The sequence below is a fragment of the Salmo salar genome, chromosome 18 (assembly GCF_965601325.2).
Source record: "Salmo salar chromosome 18, fSalSal1, whole genome shotgun sequence".
Lineage (NCBI taxonomy): Eukaryota > Metazoa > Chordata > Actinopteri > Salmoniformes > Salmonidae > Salmo > Salmo salar.
The window spans coordinates 87328847-87342808 of record NC_138308.1 but is presented as its reverse complement, the minus strand read 5'-3'; the positions used below and the strand labels follow the sequence as shown (position 1 = coordinate 87342808).

The following is a 13962-nucleotide window of genomic DNA, read 5'->3' as shown; positions in this document are numbered from 1 at the left end:
ATCAGCCAATGATTTATACTCGTAAACATCCCATAATTGCAGGTGGCAGCCAGTCACCAACCTTGGCTTTATACCTGTTCAAACACTTGCAGTAGGCACCCTTTCAGTTCACCAACTCAGTGGAACTGTACTTCAAGATAGTAGGCCTCAATGGAGCTGCCCGTGCTCACCATAACAGGACAGAGCCAATGTCTATGGCTTAACATAAATATGTGAAAGCAGGTGAACAAACTAAACACCAGGAATATTATTCGAAATACTAGTTTGACAACCTAATGTGTGAAAATGGACACGAATGCAACTTCAACCATAGTTCTTGTTAAAAAGGAGAAATACCTTTATTTTATTTAAGACCATTAAAATAAATACTATACAGAACCCAATGTAGAAAAGTTGGTACACGGCTTCTGTCTCAAAAAAAATGTTAACATCACATTTCCTTTAATAAATTCAGTTAAAAAATAGCACTGACCAAGCAATAACTCTGCACATTCCTTTTCCCACCCACCCAGTGACAGGCAATTTTATAAAACGAAAAAATAAAAAGACAATCGCCATCATTTGTAGGTCGGTCCTTCGTATAAAGACCTCTCCAACAGTTTGGTGAGGTAGGTTACAAAAGTGACACCCTTTCAAATCTAATCTTTCTGGAAAGAAAATCGTAAACTAAAGGAAATAGCCTGTGAAGCGTAAAATCCTCACAACCGGGTTTGTGACCATTGGAAACAAGGCATAGCTGGATCTCTGTAAGGCTGCAGAACCCTTCCAACTGCTATTGCTGGGAAAATCGGGGAATTTTTGGGAAAAGTTGGAATGTCACAATTTTCTGCCTTGAGCAGCAGTCACCCCATCAATACACAACAGGCCTCAAACTAAAATAATGCTACCGCAACTTGGGACTATACAAAAGGATAAAGAAAGTATAAACAAGAGAATCACACAGCAGAGATCAGGATCAAGGAAACATTTCATACTCATTCATGATCACTTCTCTACATTTTATTTTTTAAAGATGCTCCTTGAACCCCTTTAAAACCCACCCCCCAAGACGAGTTGAAACCAGTTTCATTTTGTTGGATACATTGTAGTCTTTTCAGAAGTACTATTCTGTAAGTAATAACTTCTCCAAGCCCCCCCCAAAAAAGGTCAATAGTAATTTATAGTCGCACACTTACTGAAGAACTTAACACCCACTGACTGAAGATCAATGAAGCACGTCACAATAGTGAGGCCGCGTCCAAAATTGCACCCTGTAGCCTACATAGTGCAGTATATAGGGAATATGGTGCAGAGTCAGATGCAGCCAGAGTCACCCTAACTAAAAGCTAGTCACTTCCCAACATTATACACAAATGCCATTAAGTTGCATCAATTGGGGGTAAAGAGTAGACAAACACAAATAAGGTGGTCAGGTCAGTCCATGAAGTTAAATAGAGGGCACAGACGGCAGGCGGTTAAGAGCGTTACCAGCAACCTTTAGATTACTGGCCCAAAACTGAAAAAAAAATGCCGACATGCCCTTGAGCAAGGCACTTAACAGAAATTGCTCCTGTAAGACGCTCTGGATAAGAGCATCTGCTAAATAACTAAAATGCACAAAAGCCATTACGGCAAAGATGCATGTGCCCTCTATCAAACTCTATGGGGAGTTAAAACTTATCACCCAGTATCAGTTCTAAATGTCAGTCTTTAGTGCTTGGCACCCAATCATTTAGAAACATCTCAGGGTGTCAGGGGTTTAAAAACCCAAGAGGAACAAACCCATCGACAATGCATTTTTGACTTTGGAAAGAGGTGTGGGTGGGGTAGAACTTAAGTAAGCTATACTAGACTTAACAGAGTGTAAAGGGCTATTAGGACAAGACAGAACCCCCAGTGTAAGAGCAAAATCATTTGTAATGGGTTTGAACACCAGTCGGTATTCAATCACAAGGATGGGAATCAAAGGTGAAATAGGATCGGATTGGATTTCAGGTCAAGAGGGGGAGGGCTCCAGGATCTGAGTGATCATTATTTTAACCAATTGGAGGGGGATATTGGGTTTGGGGGTTTTGTTGAAGCCAAGGGAATTGGAGAGGGGGGGGACAGAAGGTTTGGGACGGGGCAGAAGGAAGTCTTCCAGAATCTAGATGAGGTCAGCCACGTTCATGGGCATCTCCTCAACAGTGGTGTTGTAGAATGTCTCGATGTCCCTCAGCGTGCGCTTGTCCTCCTCAGTAACCATGTTGATGGCAACTCCCTTGCGGCCAAAACGACCCCCTCGACCAATCCTGACAGATAGAATGGAGGGTTTAGGTTGGATATTTAGTTTCATCTCTTTTGGTCGACATGTAGTTGAAATAGACCTGCTGCATGTAGAGGAGCTGCTTGGTGCTACTGGACAAGAGATCAGTTCAACCCATTATCTGGAACCATTGACAGTTCACATTTACCCAGTCGTTTTCCCAATTCTGTAATTCTACCCAGTGTACTCCACTAAATGCATTGTTAGAGAACATGGAAAGGAATCTCAACTTCCATCAAATACGCTGTATTCAGCCAGTGTGGAATCTGATCATGAGGTCCAGAGCCCTGAGGTCCAGAACACACCAACCAACAGAACGCTGAGTGGTAGAACTAGAACACCCAGGGGGTTCTAGAGTCAGTTGACACGCATGGATTTCATCATTATACAGCTCTAGAAACCTACACTTACTATTCATGGTAGCAGATGCACGACTGAGCATTCTAATCAATGAGCGCTGATGATTATCAAGTGCATTTCAGTGGCTTGGAAATACAATGACATTGAAAAGTAGTTAGAAAAACCTGATCATTTTAGTGTATAATATTTGAGTGGAGCACACCATTAGTTATCCATTTGACAATTTGCTAGCACAACATTGACACCAGTCTAAAGTAAAACTGATGCCAATGCTGGCTAAGTTGTTTCATAAGTAATATGACTACTTTAGCGATGGCAGTGTACTTCAGGCTAGAGTCATTGGCCTCTGTCCAGAATGACTGAGGGTGTCAGAACTTTAGGACCCACACTACACTGTCGCTTAAGCACGTTCATAATGGTATGAACAAGAGGTGCCACCTACAAAGTCAGATATATGTAGGCACATATCAAACATGCACCACCCTGGTGTTAATATATTGCTCTGCATGGATCATAATGTTCCCAAATCTAACTGCCTTCTGGGAATTGGAGTTGTAGTCACCTGTGGATGTAGTTCTCCCTATTGGTGGGCAGATCATAGTTGATGACCAGGGACACCTGCTGGACATCAATACCTCTGGCCTGGAGCGGGACAGAGACCGAGGGAATAATCACTCATTAGCGCTGTACTTCGACTGGTGACAAAGCGTAAGAGGATGCACATGTTTTACATAGTCAGTCAACAAGGAAACAGACATTACATTGGAGAACGATTGTAAACCGCTAATAAGTCATGGGACAAGTCATTGGGACATTGAGGCCAGTCACTGGAGAGCAGACTAGATACACTACCAAAGACCAAGCTGGTAGGAGAAATCTGGGGCCAAATTAACAGGGAGTGGGTGGGGGACACCATTAACAGGAAGGGACTTACCAGCAGGTCAGTGGTGATGAGAACCCTGCTGGAGCCTGAACGGAACTCCCTCATGATCAAGTCCCTCTCCTTCTGGTCCATGTCTCCGTGCTGGAAGAGATCAGACATGAGCTACAAGTTATATGAATGCATAAGACAGGGGTATGAGAGATTCCTTTAGACTCTGGGTTTCAGTTTGGATAGTGTAGACTATCATTGGTGTGGTAATGCCACGATGGCCTTAACTGGGTTGTCAAAATGCTATACACAATGTGAAAATAATAAGTTTGTCATCTGTGCCCATAGCATGAACCAGCCTATTCCTCACTGAGCAGAGCTGGCTGGGATGAACATGGACTGATTCTCTTCCCCTGCCAGATATAAGACTCAGTGCCATTAGAGGACACTGCCTTGCCCAGTTGACAGGGGGCATGAAGTCAGATGGTATAAATAGAATTCTGACCCCATTGACTTGACGTGCACACAAGTTGTATGGGACAACCCCACCTTGACATAGTTACATTAAGGAAATCAGACTACACTTATGGACATTACTTTGATGGCCTTGTGCCTGGGCCACAAATCTTAGAGCCAATTTAAGCTTGATCTGAAAAGATGTTGGAGACTCCGTATGGAGGGTGAGGGGCAATTGTGGAGCCTCCGGAGGTAAGCAGAGACCAAATTAAGCTCTGTACCGCATTGCGCCTCCCAAATATTGTAACAAGGCTGAGGACACCATATAATTCCGCGTTGACATGATTGGTTGCCTGTAGGTGGGGGCAAGAGGTCCTGTATAAACAAGCTCCCTTGACAACAGCTCTGTGAAGCTGAAGTAGGAATGCCCTGACTTCTGCAGAGGCTGTATCACCGTAAATTCTGCACGGCCAGTGCAGATGTTGAATTGACCACGCAGCGCCTTAATCTAAAATAACCGTAAATGAAACCGTTACAGCTTCAATTCTCATGCATTTAGTCTGTAGCATAAGGCTCAAGTTATATTCATGCTATTATGGCTGAAGCCTAAGAAATCGCAAGTTCAAAGGGGGTTCCGTACTCTTGCTAGAGATTTCATAGCCACAGCTAGAGTAGTCAGGTCAGCCCATAGAACTGAATAGAGGGCACACTCGACATTACAGCAGCGATGCATGGTGGTGCCCTCTATCCAACCCCATGGGTTAGTCAAAAGGGTCCTCGTCTTACCAGAGCGGACACAGTGAAATCCCTGGCATGCATCTTCTCAGTGAGCCAGTCCACCTTCCTCCTAGTATTGATGAAGATCACAGCCTGGGTGATTGTCAGGGTCTCATAGAGATCACACAGGGTGTCAAGCTTCCACTCCTGGTAGAGGGGAGACATTGAGAATGGGTTAGATGACTATGCAGTCAAGGATGTGAGTTTAGTCACTCACAAGGATAACCTTCCACAATATGGATATCGTCTGAACAGAAGTAGCTTTAGTATCATTTAGTTTATCCTTGCAAGATTAGGTACAAATGGCCAAAGAGAAGTATAGAACATCTCAAAACAGATGATTTACCACCCAATATTTCCACTCAGACTTCTAACCTAGTCCAACTTATCTACGAGCCAAAATCTCACAAGAGGAAAGTCTATGGCAGGACAGTAAATCATGAAGGTGTGCCATTCGCAGCTTTACAGTCAGATCGCCTGTGGTAACAACCAGCTGACAGAATGCCAACGGGAGGCCCAGGGGGTTCTGGGATCAGTTGACATGCATGAGTTATCAAAACCAGCCATTGGATTACTGCAGCCATTTTGCAAGTTTAATTTAATGTATGTAACGTAGTAGTCTTTGGTTGAAGTTACTCCAGATAAGATTCTGATACATTACTGAAATGTAACACCTCGGGATTGAAGGCAGCGCGGCCATAGGATGTACTCAACTAGCCCGTAAGAAAACAGGCTAAATTGATTCTAGCGAGATATTGGACCAAATGCAACCCCATCTTAGGTCTGTGCCTAAAGGAAATGTACTCAGACCACCCAAACCTAAGCTCCCCAACTGATCTTAGATCTGTGCCTAAGGGCAATGCACACCTCTTTCTCCACATTGATGTAGAACTGGCGGATACCCTCCAGGGTAAGCTCCTCCTTCTTGACCAGGATGCGGATTGGCTCACGCATGAACTTCTTGGTGACCTCCAGGACATCCTGGGGCATGGTGGCAGACAGCAGAACCACCTAGAGGGGTGTCAGAGGTTAAAGGTCATGTTTAACTACTTGATGTAACAGGAACGATAAAGGGTTGTTAGATGTGTTTAAGTCAATGGCCTTTCGTCAATTGTATTTGCTTAACGCCCGAGTCCTCCCGCCTCCCTTTGAAAAAGGTCAAAGGTAATCGAGGAGCGGAAGAGTGAAATCACTAGGCGCCTTTGTCAAGATGGGAGATCCCAAAAGCGATTTAAAACAAATCAAGCAAGACATTTTAGATAAAAACTATTCTACTTAGATTAACAGGCACATGGTGCCCTACCGACAAAACAAAAGTTGATTCAAGGGGGTGCGGCTGATCAAACCTCTTCTGAAGGACCGATGGCCACCTTACAAGGTTAGTCATGCTTATCTTGTAGGGGAGAACTCTTCCATTCAACTACTAACAAGTAGACACTACCACCGTTTCTGGGTCTCGGAGGAGCAAGGGCAGAGAATGGACTTTCACACGAGAAATGGCATCAAATGAGAAGTTCCTTGAAGTCTACAACAGTTCAGCCTCAGGGAAGAGGCAATGCCAACCACACCCACAGGAGTGACTGGTGTGCTGAACAGTTGTAAACTGAAAGTTGGGCAACCGGTGACTAAGTTGTAAACAGCTAATAAGTTATGGGTTGGGACTGGGGCCAGTCACCGTGGAGAGCAGTTAAACTGAAGCAAGTTCATAACTAAAAGCAAAGTACACAGCAATGCAGTTAAGCCTGTCCTACAGATGAGTTAGCTGAAAGGTGTAATAAGTGACTTATGCAAGCTAACTAAATGTCCTTAAGACAGTGCACTTTAGCAATGACCACCATGGCAAATATTTCAAGCTAGAGGAAAAACCAGACACAAATGTCAATTAAAGTTAATTCCAATCAGATTTTAGCTCGAGTTACTACAGATGGGTTGGGGTGAGTACTAGTCAGAATGACAGACCTGCGTGCTGGTGGGGAGCTTCTGGAAGATCTCGTAGATCTGGTCCTTGAAACCACGACTCAACATCTCATCAGCCTCATCCAGCACAAACATCTTGATGTTCTTGGAGGCTGCATGGAGGCAAGGTGGAGTGACGCAACATTAAAAATACATCTACAAGTAGGCACTTCATTCTTCACTGGTATTATCACTACTACATTCATGGCAGAAGGGATAAAATGAGGACAAATGCCCAGTGAACCATCTGAGTCAATGCCTTTACTACGTGCAAACCAAGTTGTGAGTGATTGAAAAATACTGTATTCAGCCAGTGTGGAATCTGATCATGAGGTCCAGAGCCCTGAGGTCCAGAACACACCAACCAACAGAACGCTGAGTGGTAGAACTAGAACACCCAGGGGGTTCTAGAGTCAGTTGACACGCATGGATTTCATCATTATACAGCTCTAGAATACTACCCTGTCAAGCAAAGAAAAGTCTTATCATGAACTGTAAACCTGGGTGCTACTAAGGAACAAATGCGCAACAAACCATTGTTACCACTACACACGGTATTGGTCAACTACTACATGTGGTGAGTTGGATAACACGTATTAAAGTACTTTTTACAAACCTCACGTCAAGCAGAAATTCAGCCATAGATGGTCAATTAAACAATGGTTTAACACCTACTTACCCAGGTATTTGCGGTTCAACATATCAAACACACGACCAGGGGTCCCCACCACTATGTGAGGGGCCTCAGCCTGCAGCTTGGTGACCTCGTTACGGACGTTGGTCCCTCCAATACAGGCATGGCAGGAGGCTCCCATGTAGTCACCCAGGGCCAGGATGACCTTCTGGATCTATTGAGGGGAGGAGGAGATATTATAGTGAAGTTCAAGTGAACAATCAGGGGAGAAATAGAACGGTTTCACACTATAGCGGGGTTGTTTTCTTTACTCAAGACACTGTACTTTGTTAGACTGCCACCTATTTTCCACATCAAAACCTCTCAACGCTATGTTGGAAGCACGTGACATACAACTGTGCCCATAGCATGAACCAGCCTATTCCTCACTGAGCAGAGCTGGCTGGGATGAACATGGACTGATTCTCTTCCCCTGCCAGATATAAGACTCAGTGCCATTAGAGGACACTGCCTTGCCCAGTTGACAGGGGGGGGGGGGGGGTTAATGAGGTCAATAAACACAAAAGGTCCCGAGTTTAGAATTGTGTGACACTTCAGGGTTGATTTAGGGTTAGCAAAATGGCAGCTACATAAACCCAGGCCAAACCAAAGTTAGCTTTGTGGCATGTCTTAAAAGCAGTCACTGATAAGAAACTAAACCTACTGAAGTTATTGCAATTCTTGGATATAGGACCACAGGACAAGAAATGCGACAGTTTCATGCTAGAGATGTGAACATTACCCATTTGTTTTTAATTCCTTCTATTGTCCAGCTCATCCCCTCTCCTCCCTTGTCAACACACCTGCTGAGCCAACTCTCTGGTGGGAGCCAGGACCAGGGCCTGTGTGCCCTTCAGCTCCATGTCAATCTGCTGCAGGATGGAGATGGCAAAGGTCGCAGTCTTCCCAGTACCAGACTGAGCCTGTGCAATCACATCATAACCTGGAGACAGACAAGAATGCCAAGCTCAACATATAAATAAAGTTCATACACACTCAGGCAGATTTAGTGGTAGGTTTACTAAACTGTTACTCTTTGAGTGTTAACATTCTAGCAAAGCATTGGTTATGTCAAAACACAAGGTTATGTCAACTCCAACCAATACCAGTTTGCTTTCAGAGTTGTTTCAATAAGGCAGTAAATATATAAGCTACTTATACCAAAATGAACGTAATTTGACGAGTGTATGTCATCTGTGCCCATAGCATGAACCAGCCTATTCCTCACTGAGCAGAGCTGGCTGGGATGAACATGGACTGATTCTCTTCCCCTGCCAGATATAAGACTCAGTGCCATTAGAGGACACTGCCTTGCCCAGTTGACAGGGGGCATGAAGTCAACAAGCAGAAGTAAAGACTTCAGCACTTTTAGTACCTTCATTTTAAGTGACCATTAGCCGTCTTTCAAGCTGACGAGCTAAGAAAATTGCAGTCACTGTAGTGACCATGCTGTATTAACATGGCAAGTTCCCTGTTCGGATGTTTTGAATGATCCCATAAGGCTTAGATTCCGTATTTTACCATTATGTCTAAGAATCTGAAAAGTGGGTGTGGTTGAGTACTCACCCTTGATACAAGGGAGGATGGCCCTCTGCTGGATAGCAGAGGGTTTCTCAAAACCATAGGCATAGATTCCCCTGAGCAGCTTCTCGCCCAGGTTCATCTCATCAAAACTGTCCACTATCTCATTCCAGTTGCTCTGTAGGACGAGGGAAGAATAGACATCCACATTACATTTTGGTAAGTTAGCAGACAACCTTTTCCAGTGTAAACCACTGGTGAGCCAATAGGTTCCCCTGAAACTAAATAGGACAGCCATCCTTCAGCAACTCTACACATCTAACTTCATACATTAGAGCTTCTGGAATCCAGTTAGCAAGGCCTCATTACACAGTATCTTGACCATTTGAGCATGTACAGTGTTTGCATTTAATTAGTCAGATTGCACACATTATTGAGTTCTAACTAGAGCTATTGCGTATCTAGCTAGTCTTTCACATCCAATGTAGAAGTTGTCACAGAAGCAATACACACCTCAATGATCCCATCTGGCTCCATGCCCTCTGGGCCATTGTCTCTGGGAGGTCTGAAATTTAACAGCAGTAGATGGTCATGATTAACAAATAGCCAAGCTATAATGACACAAGGGAAATCCTATGCTTTACAATCTAAAGCTGGCATATTGTAGCTTTAAAAGATGTCGAGAAATATCGTAAACCTACACTTCCCAGTAATATGTTTTTGGTGATGACAGTAATATCTACCAGAAAAGCATTAGAATAAGTCAGCTAAACTTCTCAGAAGAGTTAATACTATTGCCGAACAGCAGATTTGCACACTAGAGAGATCTAACGTCGAGGGGGGCGCGGCATTTTCTTAGAAAAAGTCCCATGGTCTACAAAGCCGCCATTTCAAGATGGTCGTTTTTCACGGCCTGAATGCTGGTTATAGCTAGCGGGATAACAGCATGCGTAAACGTTTGAATATACAAAATGAGTTGTAAAAAAAGTAATCTGAATAACATTGTATGTTATTGAACATCCAAGTAATGCATTTTCCTACTGAAATGAAGCACCATGAAAACGATTGGTAGGTACCTGGTTTACATATACGTGTCAAACTAGGATTAGCTTGCTAGACAGCCAACTAGGCCCAAAGTAGAGCCCCTTTTCGATTTATTTGGCAGCTTAATCTATATCACATCGCGACCATTTTTTGAACACACAAGTCGTGTCCGGTGTGCTAAGTAGTTCAGAAAAAAAACATAGCAATCGTAAATCATGCCATCTTTATCATAAGGCCTGCCATTTCCCCGAAGTACCGTTAACTACTACGACGACCATGTGCGTGAAATTTCCCCCTGCACTCGCCATCCAGCTGACCTGTAATTTGCTACCATGTTGCCCTGAACAAGATAAATAGGTCGTCGTATTTTCAAAAGTAGGGTTTATCAATACTAGATTAAACACATCGGGCGGTATTTCGGGAAGGCCTAGACCAGGCTTGAAAATCTTCACTCAAGTGTATGCGGAGAAACCGGCACCGCCGCATCTCGTACTGAAAATTAGCAAATTGGGCTAACGATCTGGCAGCGGTTTTCAAATCAAACCTACCCCATGTTTCCCTAATCACCAGCTTTTATTTCATTGACAATAAAACGCTGTCTTTCGACGTTACAGATAAGTAAAAAGTTCACAAAATGCAGGGTCGATGGACCTTTAAACGAGCTAACGTTAACTAAATTAACATTAACTGGCTAGCCCGTAATATGCTAGCGACTGTAAACAAACACGCGCAACAATTTCTCTTCAAACATTGCATACATTTTCAGATCACATGCGTTACGAAAACACATAATGTTCTATTTAAATTCACAACTTAAACAATATTACGCAATACATTGCCAACTATATGCGTTAATTCCTTACCTATCTTCATACTCAGCCGACATTATCACAAAGGATGAGAATGTGGTAGGAACCTTATATATACGTCAACGTGATGAGCAAACTAGCGATTTCATTGCAGCAGCACCATGTCAATCAAATGTGACTCCACCCACTATGACATATCATTGGCTAATTCATACGTCATTAAGTAAGTGATTGACAGCATAATGGCGTTTATTTGCACACAAGCAGGCGGGATATAGTGCGTAACCCTCCCATTGCATGTAGCTATTGGGCAAAAGCAGTCTTAATGTCGGTTTTCATTGGGTATTTCCTTTGCAATATTGAGCGCGCTCGGACACTGATCTTAGAACAGCGTTTTTGGTCCTGTTAGAAAATCTCATTCAAGAATAAGAATTCTAAAACCGATCCAGGGCTAGTTCATGTGAAACAAACCATATGACCAGAGCCCTGCACAAGTCTGCACGTCACTATATCTTCATTTCGCAAATTGAAGTAATAATTATGCCGCGTTCAAGTGCTAGTCGGATCTAGGACATTTGGAAATGTTCGACTTGATAACTGGTTGTAGTTATACACGTGCCGCGTTCAACGAATCAACAATTCGAAAATGTCCTACAAGTTCCGACGAACATTTGAAAGCGGCATTAGATGACGTCTCCTATTTTCGCAACGTATACTGCTTCAGTTTATGTGGGATAACATGATTCAGTTAATAAAGCATCATCACTTACCTAGACTACCCTCTGTTTTTAGTCATAGAGATAAAACTAATCTAATGATGACTAACGTCGTTTTCTTTGGTAATGTTCACCATAAAACAACAACAGAGATGTGATGGGCAATTTCTGCTCCACTCTACCCTGGGTTCAAATAGCACACCTTTGAGTAGTAACATTGGATGTTCAGTTATCATGGTCAAGTCATATTGACAGAATTCCTGTGAAGATGGGGAGAGGTAGGTCTGTTATAAAAACACGTTACAAGTTTTTTGACACAAAAATCAACTGACTAGTTGTTCAGCCTGTGATATTGATATTGTGACTATGTACAGACAGTGAGCATAGCCTTGCTGTTGAGAAAGGCCGCCTTAGGCAGACCTGGCTCTAAAGAGAAGACAGGCTATGTGCACACTGCACACAAAATGAGGTGGAAGCTGAGCTGCACTTCCTAACCTCCTGCCCAATGTATGACCATATTAGAGACACATACTTCCCTCAGATTACACAGATCCACAAAGAATTCAAAAAAACAAACCCAATTTTGATAAACTCCCATATCTACTGGGTGAAATACCACAGTGTGCCATCACAGCAGCAAGATTTGTGACCTGTTGCCACAAGAAAAGGGCAACCAGTGAAGAATAAACACCATTGTAAATACAACCCATATTTGTTTTTTTATTTTCCCGTTTGTACTTTGACTATTTGCACATCGTTACAGCACTATGTATATACATAATATGACATTTGAAATGTCTTTATTCTTTTGGAACTTCTGTGAGTGTTTACTGTTAATTTTTATTGTTTATTTCACTTTTGTTTATTATCTACTTCACTTGCTTTGGCAATGTTAATATATGTTTCCCATGCCAATAAAGTCCTTACATTGAATTGAATTGATATTGTCCCATCTTCATGACTGTCTGGTAATATAGTCAATATCTGGTGTGGCCACTAGCTGCATTAATTACTGCAGTGCATCTCCTCCTCATGGACTGTACCAGATTTGCCAGTTCTTGCTATGAGATGTTACCTCACTATTCCCCCAAGGCACCTGCAGGTTCCTGAACATTTCTGGGGGTAATGGCCCTAGCCCTCACCCTCCAATCCAACAGGTCCCAGACGTGCTCAATGGGATTGAGATCCGGGCTCTGCGCTGGCTATGACAGAACACTGACATTCCTGTCTTGCAGGAAATCACACACAGAACGAGCAGTATGGCTGGTGGCATTATCATGCCGGAGGGTCATGTCAGGATGAGCCTGCAGGAAGGGTACCACATGAGGGAGGAGGATGTCTTCCCTGTAACGCACAGCATTGAGATTGCCTGCTATGACAACAAGCTCAGTCCGATGATGCTGTTACACACCGCCCCAGACCATGATGGACCCTCCAACTCCAAATCAATCCCGCTCCAGAGTACAGGCCTCGGTGTAACGCTCATTCCTTTGACGATAAACGAGAATCCGACCATCACCCCTGGTGATACAAAACCACAACTTGTCAGTGAAGAGCACTTTTTGCCAGTCCTGTCTGGTCCAGCGATGGTGCCCATAGGTGACGTTGTTGCCGGTGATGTCTGGTGAGGACCTGCCTTACAACAGGCCTACAAGCCCTCACTCCAGCCTCTCTCAGCCTATTGAGCACAGTCTGAGCACTGATGGAGGGATTGTGCGTTCCTGGTGTAACTCGGGCAGTTGTTGTCATCCTGTACCTGTCCCGCAGGTGTGATGTTCGAATGTACCGATCCTGTGCAGGTGTTGTTACACGTGGTTTGTCACTGCGAGGACGATCAGCTGTCCGTCCTGTCTCCCAGTAGCGCCGTCTTAGGCATCTCACAGTACAAACATTGCAATTTATTGCCCTGGCCACATCTGCAGTCCTCATGCCTCCTTGCAGCATGCCTAAGGCACCTTCGCGCAGATGAGCAGGGACCCATCTTTCTTTTGGTGATTTTCAGTCTCAGTAGAAAGGCCTCTTTAGTGTCCTAAGTTTTCATAACTGTGACCTTAATTGCCTACTGTCTGTAAGCTGTTAGTGTCTTAACGACCGTTATTCCTCATATTTTCCCTGACACCCAAAAGTACTAGTTACATTTTGAATGCTTAGCAGGACAAGAAAATTGTATAATTCACGCACTTATCAAGAGAAAATACCCAGTCATCCCTACTGCCTCTAATCTGGCAGACTCACTAAACACAAATGCTTAGTTTGGAAATGCTGTCGGAGCGTTGAACTGTGCCCCTGGCTATCCATAATTATTTTTTTAAATCAAGAAAATCATGTCTGGTTTGCTTAATATAGGGAATTTCAAATGTATACTTTTGATACTTAAGTAAAACTCAAAGTATTTGTTTTTAAGTGTACTTAAGTAGTATTTTACTGGGTGACTTTCACTTGAGTCATTTTCTTAAGGTATCGTTACTTTTACTAAAGTATGATAATTGGGTACT

General features: G+C 43.4%; 1 protein-coding gene and 2 non-coding genes across 3 annotated transcripts; all 3 read right to left on the bottom strand.

Annotated features, from left to right (window-relative positions):
- Positions 1 to 1878: 1878 nt before the first annotated feature.
- Positions 1879 to 10878, bottom strand: eif4a1a (eukaryotic translation initiation factor 4A1A). The gene is made up of 11 exons (XM_014156345.3): positions 10806 to 10878; positions 9412 to 9463; positions 8944 to 9076; positions 8181 to 8320; positions 7384 to 7552; positions 6708 to 6817; positions 5616 to 5759; positions 4758 to 4895; positions 3579 to 3668; positions 3207 to 3286; positions 1879 to 2270 (listed from the first exon to the last, which is right to left on the bottom strand). Exons 1-11 carry the CDS (start codon positions 10826 to 10828, stop codon positions 2126 to 2128), a joined length of 1224 nt encoding a protein of 407 aa, XP_014011820.1. The 5' UTR covers positions 10829 to 10878; the 3' UTR covers positions 1879 to 2125.
- On the bottom strand, positions 2531 to 2673 carry LOC123728814 (small nucleolar RNA SNORD10). Its single transcript, XR_006760587.1, has one exon. It is a non-coding gene; the product is annotated as a small nucleolar RNA SNORD10 (small nucleolar RNA).
- Positions 7007 to 7149, bottom strand: LOC123728813 (small nucleolar RNA SNORD10). Its single transcript, XR_006760586.1, has one exon. It is a non-coding gene; the product is annotated as a small nucleolar RNA SNORD10 (small nucleolar RNA).
- Positions 10879 to 13962: the final 3084 nt, after the last annotated feature.